The sequence below is a fragment of the Microtus ochrogaster genome, chromosome 2 (genome assembly GCF_000317375.1).
Source record: "Microtus ochrogaster isolate Prairie Vole_2 chromosome 2, MicOch1.0, whole genome shotgun sequence".
In the NCBI taxonomy this organism is placed as follows: Eukaryota; Metazoa; Chordata; class Mammalia; order Rodentia; family Cricetidae; genus Microtus; species Microtus ochrogaster.
Genome location: NC_022010.1, coordinates 17,748,015 through 17,762,767, shown reverse-complemented (window position 1 = coordinate 17,762,767; position 14,753 = coordinate 17,748,015). Strand labels below are relative to the sequence as shown.

Genomic DNA, 14,753 nt, shown 5'->3' with positions numbered 1-14,753 from the left:
AGGACAGCTTGTGGGAGCCAGTTCTCGCCCAGGATTCCAGGTCAGGTGGGCAGGCTTGGTGGCAAGTGCTTTACCCAATGAATCTTCTTGCTAGCCCTGGGCTGAGTCATTTTTATGACTGCTTCAAGTCTCATTCATTGTCTTTGTCCCCATTAACCTTTCCTATCAGTCTAACCCCAAATAGGCACACATTTTAGCTGCAAATTACCTGGGGTTTTTTTTTATTCCAATATAGCAATAAGATTTTAAAAAGTTGGAGACAACATCTAATATATCCTACCGTGACCTCAAACCCTCTCTGAAGCCGACAATGGCTTTGATTTTCCTCCCTCCAAGTGCTAGATTTACTGGTGTGTGCCAACACACCACTCAAGACTAAGATTATACTTAAGAAATTACAAAGTGATAATTTGGGGGCTGAAGAGATGATTCAGTAATGGGAACATTTGCTGCTCTTCCAGACTACCTGAGTTTGGGTCCCAGCAGAACTCAGATCCTAAGTTCAGACCAGCTGTTAACAGCTGTCTGACTCCAGCTCTAGGAGAGACAAGATGCTCTTCTGACCTCCAAGAAAGAGCACCTGCACATACAAACACAAATAAAAAATTAAAAAAAAATCCTAGAACAAATATGATACTCGATGTGGTGGGATTAAAGACCTTCGATCCTGGCACTGGGAGGCAGAGGCAGGTGGATCTCTGTGCGTTTGAGGCTGGCCTGGCCTACATGGTGATAAAAAGCCATGGTTAGCAGTGGGCGGGTAGGCATCACTGCACTCTTAACATCCGGAACATCTCATGATGCACAGAAGCAGAACTTGGTCTTCTTTCACTTACCCTTGTCCTCCCTCTTGCCCTTTCCCCTTCTGATGACGAATGATTGATGTTCGCAGACATCTTGTGGGTTTTAAAGCAAAAGAGAAAAGGCACGGAAGAAGCAGGGATTTCTCCCCAGACCGTCAAATAAAATGAGAACTTGAAGCAGCTCATTTCTCTAAGCGGATGGTCTCACATCCTCTATTAAAAGAAACTCAAGCCGGGCGATGGTGGCGCACGCCTTTAATCCCAGCACTCGGGAGGCAGAGGCCGGTGGATCTCTGTGAGTTCGAGACCAGCCTGGTCTACAGAGTTAGTTCCAGGACAGGCTCCAAAGCCACAGAGAAACCCTGTCTCGAAAAAGCAAAAAAAATAAAAAAATAAATATCAAGCCGGGCGATGGTGGCGCACGCCTTTAATCCCAGCACTCGGGAGGCAGAGGCCGGTGGATCTCTGTGAGTTCGAGACCAGCCTGGTCTACAAGAGCTAGTTCCAGGACAGGCTCCAAAGCCACAGAGAAACCCTGTCTCGAAAAACCAAAAAAAAAAAAAAAAAAAAAGAAAGAAACTCAGAGTCGTCCTGAGACTAATACATCAGAGCACAGACTGCTTCTTTTTTTTTTTTTCTTATGTCTTTTGCTTCCATTCAGGTTGTCTGGAATCTTAGTTGCTACTGCTACTTTGGAATAAACAGAATTCACAACTGTCCATACCTAAGAGAAATCAGAAGGCAGACAGCACTGCCCATGACCACAAGGTGGCTGGTGTAGGAAGCTTCCCTGAGGAAACAAACAGGTCCAGAAAGGCAAAAGTGGCCAGAGTGCCAAGGCTGAGCAGCCATGACATGCTGGATCTGAAACACTTGCTGGGGGGACTTAAATGCCTTCCCCCTTATACAGGGCACCAATGACAAGTCGAAGAATGACTATCACAGTCCAGCGTGGGGAACCAATGAGAATATTGGGCTTGCTTACAGATGTAGGTGGACTTTCCTGTCCTGCCAGTCCCAAATAACCACACAGAGACTTAATATTAATTACAAATGCTCAGCCGACAGTTTAGGCTCCATTTTAGCTAGCCCTTATAACTGAAATTAACCCGTTTCTCTTGCTCTATGTGCTGCCCCAAGGCTTGATTACCTCATCCGTGTACTTCCCATGCTGCTCAGTCTGCATCTCATGGTGTCTCTTCTAACTCTGCCCTTTCTCTCCTCAGCATTCTCTCTGCCCCCCAAATCCTGCCTAGCCGTTGGCCAATCATCTTATTAACAATGAAATGCGTCTTTACTGTGTCAGAAGAATTATTCCACAGTATACAGAACATGAGTGAGGAGTTCTCAACAGGAGTGTGGGGGGGCCAAACAGCTACAATGGAAAGTGTCATCTCAATATGGACGACTTTTCATTGCTGGGGTATCTAGTGTCTGGACACTTTGGCAGCAGCTGGCACCATACAGTCACATGCAGCTAGGTCAGAAGTACACACAGATAGCTGGCAAGTGCTGTGGGAAGCAGCTAGCATCTCAGGGGGAGAGTTCAGTGACTCGCCCCACCCAGTCCAAATATGAGGAAATGTCAACAGTCAAAGCGTCCAGTGTGCTCCCCTCCAATCCTGCTCTTTCAAATTCATGGCTCTTTTAATTTATTTTTATGTCTGTTGATGCTTTTTGCCTGCATGTATTTCTGTGTGAGAGTGTCAGAAGCCCTGAAATTGGACTTGCAGACAGGTGTGATAGGCCATGTGGGTGCTAGAAATTGAGCCTGAGAACTCCGAAAGAGCAGTCAGTGCTCCTAATCACTGAGCCATCTCTCCAGTCCCATCAAATTCACCGCCTCTTTGTTGTATGTTTGTTATCATTTTTTTTAAATTCATTTTTAATTATGACTACTGTGTCAAAGGCTGGCATTTCCAGCATGGCAGTTGCATTCCTAACAGTGTAGCTCAGAGACTCAAAGTATGTGGAGCGGAGGCTGCCAGAACTTCCAAAGTCTTAGACTCAGACCTGGCGCAGGCCTCTTGTTACGTTTTTAGTCACAGCAGGTTGCAAGTCCAGGCCTGTGGCGATGGTACCCGGGAAGACTACACCCAGGCTACCATAACCTGACTCTTGGTTCAGAAGAATGAGCTCAGATAGCCTGAGCCTCTGTGCAGCAAGACAACCAGGTTTACATGTGAAACTTCTGCATCTTAAAAAATATTTTTAATTGTGTATATATGTCTGAGTGTGGGTTTGTACACCTGAGTGCGGTGCCCTCGGATCCGGAACAGAGCATTAGACTGGAAGTTACAAGTGGTGGGTGAGTCACCCAATATGGGTGCTGGGAGCCTAATTCAGGTCTTCTGCAAGAGCAGTATGCACTCCTGACTTCATCTTTCCAACATTAGCCTCTTTGTTTTTGATAAATGGTTCACTTCCAGCAGATAACAGCTCTTTCATGATATGGCCAACAGACCATACAGCTTATTTACGCAGAATGAAAAACTGTTTTTATTTTATCCATACAGCCATACAACCATTTTTTGATTTGTTTGTTTTTTGAGACAGGGTTTCTCTGTGGCTTTGGAGCCTGTCCTGGAACTAGCTCTTGTAGACAAGGCTGGTCTCGAACTCACAGAGATCAGCCTACCTCTTTTTAAGACAAGACTCTGCCTGCCCACCAATCTTATATCCTACAGTCGCTCTCTAGTTGTACAGTCCCCCTAACATTCATTGTCTGGGAACCCTTGACTAACCTACTGATATTTGCCTATATCAGACACTTCAGAGAAATAGGATCTTGCTAAGGGCTGCAGAGATGGCTCACCTGTAAAGATCTGTTGCTGCTCTTCCAGAGGACCTAAACTGTTTCCATCACCCACATCAAATAGCTCACGATTATCTGATGGGACAGCACACACACACACACGATTTAAAGATAACCAAATATTTTTCAAGGAAATTTGTTCTAGTTTGATTTCTGTTGTGACTGACCAAAAACAAGCTACAAGTGTTTATTTTAGCTTACAGCTTATAATCCATCATCAAGGGAAGTCAGGGTAGGAATTCAAGACAGGAAGATGGAGGCAGGAACTGAAGCAGAAGCCATGGAGGACCGCTGCTTACTTGCTCAGCTACTTTCATTACACAACTCAGAAGCACCTGCCCAGTGGTGGCATCACCCACAACGGGCTGGGCCTTTCTACATCAATCATCAATCAAGAAAATGCCCCACAGCCGGGCGATGGTGGCACACGCCTTTAATCCCAACACTCGGGAGGCAGAGGCAGGCGGATCTCTGTGATCGAGACCAGCCTGGTCTACAGAGCTAGTTCCAGGACAGGCTCCAAAGCCACATAGAAACCCTGTCTCGAAAAACCAAAAAAAAAAAAAAAAAAATGCCCCACAGACTCACCCAAAGGCCAATCTGATGAAGGCATTTCCTCAACTGAGGTTTCCTCTTCCTATCTGTCAAGCTGACAACTGAAGCTAATGAAGACACTGGCTCACTCCCAACACTGTGACCATACTAGAACATTCTGTGTTGGCTTTGTCTCTGTTCTCAAAGTTTCTAATTCAGGGACCTAAGAGCACTGCCCAAGATTCCTCCATACACACACTTTGAGGCCCTCCAATCTACTCTTCCTCTTAGTTCTGCGTTTCCCTGAGGAAGTCAGCTTAATCCTTTTAGATGAATTTAGTACTATCCAAACTACACATCTACAATAAACAGCGAGACAGCTCAGTCAGTCCAAATGGACTGTCATCCCACTACAGTCTTGGCCCACACGTCACATTTAGCAGTCATTTTATTTTTTTAATTTCCTGTGTGTTATGTGTGGACAAACGTGCATCCTGTTTCCTTTTTGAGACAGGGTCTCACTATGCAGCCTCAGTGGAACTCACTATGCAAAACTACCTACATCTGTCTCCCAAGACATGGGATTAAAGGTGTGCACCACCAAAGACCTTTTCCTTCCCTTTTAAAAGAAAAGCTATGTATTTGTTTTATATATATGAGCAGCCTATAAACTTTTTTGTTTGTTTTTCGAGACAGGGTTTCTCTGTGGCTTTGGAGCCTGTCCTGGAACTAGCTCTGTAGACCAGGCTGGTCTGGAACTCACAGAGATCCGCCTGCCTCTGCCTCCCAAGTGCTGGGATTAAAGGCGTGCGCCACCATCGCCCGGCTCAGCCTATAAACTTTATGCCAGATCCTATTACAGATGGTTGCGAGCCACCATGTGGTTGTTGGAAATTGAACTCAAGGCCTCTGGAAGAGCAGACGGTGCTCTTAGCTGCTGAGCCATTTCTCCAGTCCCCAAAGATTTGTTTAGTTTTATTTTATGTGTGGATGTTTTATCTTCGTGTAGGTCTGTGCACCATTTGTGTGCAATGCCCATGGAGAAACATTGCAGTGTAAGAGGGGAAGGGGGAAGATGCCAGTGAATTGATGGCAAGGTCAAGGCGGAGTGGTCAGTGTCCAAGTCCCCAGATAAACACGGGTCTGGAGGTGCCTCAACCCTAGCCAACAAAACCTGTGTCATGGGGCACTGGCTACAGAGAGAGGTGCAGGAGAGCAGAACCCCAAATCCCTGGATGTAAGGGAGCTCAGACCACTTGTCTATATGGACAGAAAGTCTCAAGATCATGGAGGATGTTGATGAGTTCCCTCTGGTGGCCATCTTGACTGGTTATCAAGGGCGTATTGAGGCCAGGTCACAGAGTAAAAGGAAATAAGGTGTTCTGGACTTAGGGTGTTTGACAGTCCAATTTGGATAAATTTTGCAGTAGACACCCCAGGGGTGACTGAGGATCAGGTCTAGACCAGAAATTGCCCATTCCCAAGCCTGTGCTGGAGATTGAAGACTAGAGCAATGCATCCATCCTAGATGGTCTTTGCTCCGAAGAGGATTGGTGTTCCCTTGAGCGGTCATTCCTGTCAAAAAGAGAGGGAGAAAAATGAAGAGTGGCTTCCCACGTGGTCAGGGACCTGGGTCTGTCCAGCAGGGAAGGTTTAACTCCTTCCTGGCTTCTGGCATCAAGATGATAGGTTTCTCCGTCGCCGACGTAGTAAGCCAGCTCAAGCTGAATTAAAAAGTAAAGGACCAGGATTATTTGGGCAAAGCACTCCAGGGTGACCCTCCAGTCCCTAGATATGAGGTGGGGGGTGGGGGAAAAAACAGGCCTGTCTAAAAGAGGGGGCTTAAACACTTTGTAGACGTAGTGTGTGTGTGTGTGGGGGGGGGGAGGTTGGTGGCGCCCAACTATGGTAACTTTTAGGCGGGTCTTGAGCAGCTATCAGCTTCAGGTGGGCAGGCGCCACCGCCACCACCATGAAACTGGACTTTTTTTTTGGCAGGTTTTTCTTAGAGGGCAGGGTTTGGAGAAGGAATGGCCGGATCAATCAGGAGTGAGGGAGAGATTCCAGCCGAACAGACCGAGAAAAGCTAGCAGATAGGAAGAGAACGCCGAGACTGTCAGGGGAATAAGGCTTAGACTTGACCTCGGGTACCAGAGACGATGGGAGGAGAGAAGAGTTAAACGCGGGTGACCTGGATTAGGTCATCAGCGTGGTTCCGGAACCTCGGAGCACAGGGTTCGAATTTCCCCGTGGATCTCCTCCAGCAATGGGAACCACAAAACCTCCAGGCATCTCAACAACAAGCAGCCGCCACGCTTTGTCCCATTTCCGGGGCCGGACCGGAAGTCCTCCTCCTGCCCAATAGTGAGACGGCGGGGAGCGCATTCTCGCGAGAGCTAGGGAACCTGGTACTCAGGGAGTTAGCCATGGAGGGTGAGCGGGCGCCGCTGCTTGGTTCGCGGCGGAGTGCGGCTGCGGCCGGGGCGTTTGCGGGGCGGCGCGCGGCGTGCGGGGCGGTGCTGTTGGCCGAGCTGCTGGAGCGCGCCGCCTTTTACGGCATCACGGCCAACTTGGTGCTGTTCCTGAATGGCGCGCCGTTCAACTGGGAGGGCGCGCAGGCCAGCCAGGCGCTGCTGCTCTTCATGGGCCTCACCTACCTGGGCTCGCCGTTCGGGGGCTGGCTCGCCGATGCGAAGCTCGGCCGGGCGCGCGCCATCCTGCTCAGCCTGGCACTCTACTTGCTCGGCATGCTTGCCTTCCCTCTGCTGGCCGCGCCCCGCTCGCGCGCCGCGCTCTGCGGGGACCCGAGCCCGGAGCTTGTCAGCAATTGCTCGGCTCCCTTCCCCAACGGCACGGCGGTGTGTCCCGATGTCGCCGCGCGCCGCTGCGCTCCGGCCACCTTCGCGGGGCTGGTGCTCGTGGGACTCGGTGTGGCCACGGTCAAGGCCAACATAACGCCCTTCGGCGCGGACCAGGTGAGCCGGACCCGCTCCCGTCCTCCCTGTTTTGCTTTTGCACCTACCGTGCACCACGCCTACCTGAACCAATGCCTGACTTTGCACTAGGTGCGCTACGCTGAAGATACGGGGACCGTCCCGGTACTCTGTACCAGCACATGCCCCAGGGTTCTCCACTGATGGAAGAAGCCACCCCTATACCTTAACCTACACACTTGACTGAGCGACTGATGGGAGAGCAAGGAGCTGCCCATCAAGCTCCCCAACCCGGTCACTTGCACCTCACATCTTGAGAAAGATTAAGGCTATGGAAGGGGATACTTCCTGGCCAGGGAATCTCTCTTGTAGTGTAGATAAGATCACCTGCCTCTGATCTCTTCCTTCTAGTTAGGGAGGGGAGGAAGAAGACCTGTCAGGGGTGGGGGCACTTCCTTGTAGAGTGCTCCTATGCCTACTGAGTGGGTAGGAGGGAGAGCAAGGCTACTTCTAATCCAGGTGAGAAAGGAGCCCACAAGTAAGCATTCCACACCTCGCACAAGTTTCATGACTGGTAAAAAGAGAGCCTCACACCCTGTATCCACATCTGCCCTTGCATCTGGTACAGCACTGAAGGAGGGGTGGGAACCACACCCACCCTCTGCTCTGGGGGAACTTGCTTGTAGTGTGGGTGGAAGCCCTTGAGTAGACAGAAAGCAGGTGTGATCTGGGTGGTGGGAAGGGCTTCACCCAATGAGGTGATTATTCATGATGTGATGACCAGGGTGGGTTTCAAGAGAAGGTTCTTTCTAATGGTGGAGTCATTTGGGTTAAAATCTGAAAGAAAAGTTGAAGTTGTAGAGATGTGGATTGTATGCATGTACGAAGACCCGCCACTGCCCTAGTTTTCTGTTTACAAACTTACGGGCAAGCACTTAGTTTTCATCAGCAAGCACTTAGTTTTCATCTTCATTGCTTTTTGTTTTTTTTTAATATTTATTTATTTATGTATACAGTATTCTGTCTGCGTGTATGTCTGCAAGCCTGAAGAGAGCACCAGATCTTATTACAGAAGGTTGTGAGCCACCATGTAGTTGCTGGGAATTGAACTCAGGACCTTTGGAAGAGCAGGCAGTGCTCTTAACCACTAAGCCATCTCTCCAGCCCCCATCATCTTCATTGTTTTAAATAAGTTTTGGGGTGAGCTGGGTAGGAAAGTCCAAAACCATGCTGCTGCTCTGAACACCAAGACCAAGAGATGAAGGAGGAGCCAAAGCTTTGGAGAGCAGAAGTGATCTGCTAGTATCTGGGTGCCTCAGCTGCTCAGCTTCCCCTTTTAGGGTTCTCACAGGCTAAGAATGGATCTAGTGGTCAAATGCAAATCGAGTATTTTGTAAGCAGTGGAAATTATGTGGGGTTGGAGTGGCAGGCTCTGTGGATAAAGCTCTTTAAGGTCCTGCTCTTTCCTGCTTACTCATCTCCCCTGCTTCCCCTAGACTTGTAGAATTGAGTAGTCATAGAGGCCAGATGTCTCCTAAAGCCTGACACATGTTGTCTCATTGCAGAGAGATTGCAAGTGGCTGCCATAGAAAGTGGGTTGTGAGCTGGGCGATGGTGGCACATGCCTTTAATCCCAGCACTCGGGAGGCAGAGGCAGGCGGATCTCTGTGAGTTCCAGACCAGCCTGGTCTACAGAGCTAGTTCCAGGACAGGCTCCAAAGCCACAGAGAAACCCTGTCTCAAAAAACCGAAAAAAAAAAAAAAAAGTGGGTTGTGTGGCAGGTGGGTGAGCACGCACACAGCTCAGACTGCAGCTGGTGCATGTGGCCTTGAGTGGAGACAGTGGCCTGGAAGAAAGGGGTGGACTCAGAAGTGGGAGGAGGGCAGTAGGGACTGCTAGAGGGTTCTTTGTGACTGCAGGGAAGGAGCCCTGGGTCTTGGCACTAAACTGATCTTTGAGTGCCTGAAATTTAAGTGACCAAGGTAAAATCATTTGCTCAGAGAGTAGCACCATGAATATAGGACTGGGCCGTGTTCAGAAGCCTTGTTTACATGGTCCACAAGGCTAACCAATTCAGTGAGGGCACATCTCAACTGTGACAGAAGTAGTAACTGCAGTACTTCAGATTTTGAGGCAGAAGGATTGCCACAAGCTTAAAGCCAGCTCAGTCTATATCGCTCTAGGCTGTTACGGGCTACAGAGCAAGACAGTGGTTCGTAAAAGTAAAATATAAGCAAAAGAAGTAGTTGTCACTTTAGAATTTTCACACAGGGGCAGTTCCAATGAGCTTAGCTTCTAGTGCTATATGAAGACACAGGGTCAAAGCACTTTAGCTCTGTCCGAATGTCTTAAGCCTAGGTGTGGTAGTTTGCACAAAATGACCCTCATAAGTCTCATATATATTTGGATTCTTGGTCCCTAGTTGGTGACTGGGGAGGATTAGGTGTGACCTTGCTGGAGGAAGTATGTTACTGGGATTGGGCCTTATTTGAGATCAATACCTGCTATTGTAGCCCACATATTTGCTGCTATAATGGACTCTTAGCCCTCTGGAAAATAAATCTTTCCTTCTATAAGTTGCCTTGGTCATGGTGTTTATCACATCGACAGGAAAGTAAGCAGCAAACTGGACCATACCACACAAAGTGTACCTCTACTGTGCATCCCCACATTGGCATAGTTTGAGTCTCATGGTGTACGCAGAGCTCCTCAGACTTTGCACTCACAGCCCCTTTCACCCAAGAACTTATGTGACTCAGAGTCTAAAATAGACATTCAAATAAAACATTAACTGGTATCACCCAAATCATAAATTTGTTTTAAAGCAGTTCTTTGCTATATGAATAACTTACTATTTATTAAAGATGAAGTCCAATTTGTACAGAAATGAGAAGGGTATTTACACAACTTGATACATTCCAAAGCCATAGCTTTTGAAAGTGATAGCTGATAGGGACATATTCAAAGTCTTGGCTGTTTGGAATTAAGCCACAGTGCTTCTGTGAGAGCAGAAAAACGTTCTCTGTGCAGTGGAAACAGTGCAGCTCATAGTATGAAGTAGTGTCAAGTCTAGCCAGGGAGTGTCAGGCACATTTGTTGTGGTCATGAGGCATGTCAATGTGTGCAGTGTAAAGTGCAGGTGGTCCTTGTGCAGAATCAAGGCCACAGACGTCACAGGATGCAGCATGGGCAAGCCCTGCCAGGAACATCTCTGGTCCATTGCACATTGATTCTGAGTTTGTTTTTGGTCCTTGTGCATTCAGCAACCTGTTACTGTTGCCAAGTTTTACACACACAGTTTGAGAAGCTTTGGTTGTAGTATGCATGGGGTGACTGTCTGTCTGTCCAGGCCCAGCTGTTCCACAGTCTGTGTTCTCCAGTAGATACTAGACCATTGATTAGCTCTCCCTAGCAGGCCTGTTGAATGGTTCCAGTGAGGGTCACTGTGAGTGGGTCCCAGCCTGCACGCGTCATTGTAGCTAAGAATAGGTGTTCTTCCACAGAGTAATTGGAATTGTCTCCAGAATCTCCACACTTAACACCATCTGGAGGAGGAGACCCTCTGGATCTGGGACCCTAGAGAAACTTCACAGCCACTTGTATGTGCTTAGTGATTGGCTCTCTGGTGTTTTGGTTTTGTTTTCTGTTTGTGGGTTTTTGTTTTATTTTGTTATATTTTTGAGACAGGGTTTCAGTGTAGCTCAGGCTGGCCTCTAATTCACTAGTAGAAGATGACTTTGAACTACTAATATTCCTGCCTTTGCCCAAGTCACGTCTCCCCCTCCATTCTTGGCCATTTTATTTTTTTGACCTGGGGTTTTTCTGTGTAGTCCATGCTGTCTTCAGACTGACTAAGTAGCCCAGATGGGCCGTCTAACCTGTATTAGCCTCTGAATGGTGGTGTGAGGAGTGTGTGCCACCATGCCAGGCTTCCACTGATTTTTGTTTTGTTTTGTTTTTTGATCTCTCTTGCTCTGTAACCAGGCTGGCCTGGAATTCCATGTATAGCACAGACTGGTATCAAAATAATGTTGATCCTCCAGCTTCTACCTCCTGAGTGCTGGAATTTCAGGTGTATGTACCCCAACCATTTGTCTTTTTTAAAGCCCCTGTTTTGGGTGCTTAGGATGGTCTTAGGTTTGGTTGTGCCTTTGTTACATAGAAGAGTGGTTTGGTTTTAGGAGATTCAGTCAAAGAGGTTGTGTGTGTGTATGTATGTGTATGTGTATGGGGGGGGGGTCAGTGAGCTCTTTTGTTTACGTGTTTGTTCTTGAGACAAGGTCTTTCTGTGTATCCCTGGCTGGTCTGGAGCTCACAGAGATTTACCTGCCTTTGTCTTTATTCGTGTGTGTGTGTGTGTGTGTGTGTGTGTGTGTGTGTGTTTTCATGGTAATGCTGTGCATTTCAGGTCAGAACAACCTGCAGGAGTGGATTCTTTCCTGCCATTCAGATTCTGGAGATGGGGTTCAGGTTTTCAAGCTTGCTGAAAATGCCTTTACTTGCTGAGCCATCTCATTGTGCTGGCCCAGTATTTTTTGTTTTTAACAGAAGTTAGAGAGCTAAAAATGTAAGAGAAGGATACATCCTCCTTTTTTTTTTCCAACTTTTACTGAAACTGAGATGTTTCAGTAAAAAGTAAGGTGTGGTCCCTCTACTGATGAACAGCTGACTTACCGCAGTCTGTCTTCTGTGAACATGCTACCCACCCACAGCAAGAGGTTAGGGTTCCCAGGGGTGTAATGAGCACCTCAGTAAGTAAAGGATGCTGACCATTCAGTGAGTAAGCAGATACACGGGCTTCTGGCCAGGGCAATGGTGGTTTGACAGCTCTGAGACTGCGAGAGACCATGAACCACACGTAGGTTCATCTTGTGTTGTGTAAGTTGCATCTTTAGCAGGTAACTGGAATCCTTAAGGAGGCACTTGCTCTCCGCTGCCTCATGACTGTTCTTTGAGGGAGATTTCAAGACCTCCCTTGTTTCTAATGTGTCAGCTACTTTGCGGGAGAAGCCTGATGGCTGGAAGGGTGCTGTGCCAATGTTTTCTGCCTGGGGCAGTTCTTTCTGGCCTTTCCTGTTTAGAGGAATGGGCTGCTGTCTTTAAGGTGCTTCTGCTTCTCTGACTGGTGCTGCCAGAGTGCCCTCTCATGTGGGAGATGGGCCAGGCTGTGGCTGTGAGCACAAGTATCAGGTCACTTCAAAGTGAGTGCAAATCTATAAGTCACTCTCATTTGAAAGCAAAATTCTGCCCCTTGCCTTTCCTAGTACTTACCAGTCGCCAGAGGTCAATCATTCTTGGTTGGTGATACTTGAAATAGTGAGCTGAGTGCTAGGTGCTTGTCTATGACTCCAGTACTTAGAAGGCAGGGCAGGAGGCCTAGGACTTCAAAGCTAGCCTCAGCTACATAAGGAGTTGGAACTCACTCTGGGTTACTTAGAGCCTACGAGGTAAAAGCTACCATGTAGGTAGAGTAGACAGTACTGCCTTTGTGGTTTGCTTTAGTTTTGAGTCAGGCTCCTCTACTGACTGTAGGAATTCTTTGCTTCAGCAGAGATTCTGAGTGCTGAGATTGTGCTGAAACATGGCATCAGGACACCCAGGGTGGTGTTTGTTCCAGTGGGGAGAGGTTAGGCTCCTGCAAATCTGATACCGTCAAACCTATTCTCCTTTCTGGCCTGCTGACCTTTCCTCTCTATTTGACTGCAGTGTTTTCATGGGGTGTGGAGGGGTTATGGGGAGCTTGTTCAGCCTTGGCAGGATATGTGGTGATGTCATGATGTCATGCGACTGGTATATTGGGAAGCTGTGGCCTTTGGCCAAAGGCAAGGAGAGGCATGTGACAGACAGCTCAGTCAGCAGCAGTTCCGTTTGTATGCTGACGGATGGTGTGTGGCTACTGAGGCCCTGAAAGTAGGCCTCCTTTTATGAAGCAACCATGGCTGAAAACTTGAACAGTAAAGTCAGTTGACCACCGAGTTTACAAAGGGCATAAGGACTTTTGCTTATGCTAGGGTTAGGTTAGGGTTCTGCTAGGCCAGTTGAACAAGTATTTCCTACTGTCTTGGAGGAAGGACCGTTTCTTTTTTTTTTTTTTTTTTTGGTTTTTCGAGACAGGGTTTCTATGTGGCTTTGGAGCCTGTCCTGGAACTAGCTCTGTAGACCAGGCTGGTCTGGAACTCACAGAGATCCGCCTGCCTCTGCCTCCCGAGTGCTGGGATTAAAGGCGTGCGCCACCACCGCCCGCGGAAGGACCGTTTCTATGAATGTGGGAAGATGTATGTGATCCTGTGATGTGTAATGGGAAGGGCTTGGCACCATTCAGTTAGTATCTAATGTCTTGTGCTGGGCGTTGTGGTGCATGTCTGTACTTCCAGCAGTTCTAGAGGTTGAAGCAGGGAGATCATCTAAGCCCAGGAGTTTGAGGCTGGCCTGGACAACTGATCCCATTTCCAAAGAGGTGCTTTTGCTTTTGCTTTTCTTTTTCTTTAAACTGGCCCCTTCCCTTTCATGTTTATGTGTATGTGGTGTTTAACACACACAAAGTACAGTGTATATATAAAGAATAAAGAGCCAGGCAGTGGTGGCGCACCTTTAATCCCAGCACTGGGGCAGGGTTGGGGGGGAGCACAGAGGTAGGTGGATCTCTGAGTTTGAGGACAGCCAAGGGCTACGCAGAGAAACCTTGTCTCAAAAAACAAAACGAAACCAAACAGAAAGTATGTATGTATGTACTTTGAGTTTTATTTTCTCTGTTTCTTTGCTCATGTGTTTTTCTTTCTGGCCTGCCTCCACTGTGTCATGGACATTGGTGTCCACTGTTGAGTAACATTTAAAAGCTTGTGCCTCCGCTGTAAGAAACTGCGGCTATAAACGATTGCAGTGATGCCCGCCTTCAGTGGAACCTTGGTTCAGAACTGACGTGTGTACAACAAAATCCTTATGGTTGCTTGCTTGCTTTGGGGGCTAGCGATGGCACTTAGTGGTAAAGGTCAAATCTAATATCTGCAGGGACCGTGTTAAGTCCCTGGCCCTGAAGAAAGGAAAGATCAAACCAACAACTTGGATTTTTTCAGTTTGACATGATTATAACTATCTGACTAAATTCAAGCAAAGGACTTGCCAACACAGTAGCTATCATTTGGAGTTTAATAATTGTCAAGGGATACTCAGTTTTGACTGTATAGTTTGTACCCTCACCTTAATCTTAAATACTCTGTAGGAAACCATGAGTGCCAAGCAGAAGCCTTATTGCATGTTATACTTGGCAGCTTTGCTCCTGGTACTAGAGAGGAGATTGCTCTGTGGATCAGAAGAGGTGCTATGGAGTCAATTTTAACCCTATCCATCCATTAAGGATGTGTCTGTATATGTTCAAGTCAGTCTTGGGCTGTGGGTTTTGACCATTTGTGCAATGAAACTGCAGAATGATGCTGACTAGGACCTGTCCTGTCCTGAGAGTGTCTGTGTAGATGTAAAAAGCACAGGTGGAAGAAGCCCGGCTGGGCCTGACTCGCCTAGCTACCAGCCAGGTGGGATCTGCAGAAGGTTTACATGTGTGTGTGTGTTTGTGTGTGTGTGTGTGTGTGTGTGTTTTCACCTGAAGGGGAGAGTTAGCTTGGGGCCAATCTTGAGCACTTCTTGATTCTTGATTTTCTTTTTTTTTTTTT

The 14,753-nt window shown here is 47.6% G+C and overlaps 1 protein-coding gene across 1 annotated transcript in view; it reads left to right on the top strand.

Annotated features, from left to right (window-relative positions):
• Positions 1-6,551: 6,551 nt before the first annotated feature.
• Positions 6,552-14,753, top strand: part of Slc15a4 (solute carrier family 15 member 4) — a 27,371-nt gene continuing 19,169 nt past the window's right edge. Inside the window, exon 1 of the mRNA XM_005344521.2 lies at positions 6,552-7,127. Coding sequence (XP_005344578.1) covers positions 6,579-7,127 — 549 coding nt within the window. The 5' untranslated portion in view covers positions 6,552-6,578. The remainder of the gene's footprint in view (positions 7,128-14,753) is intronic.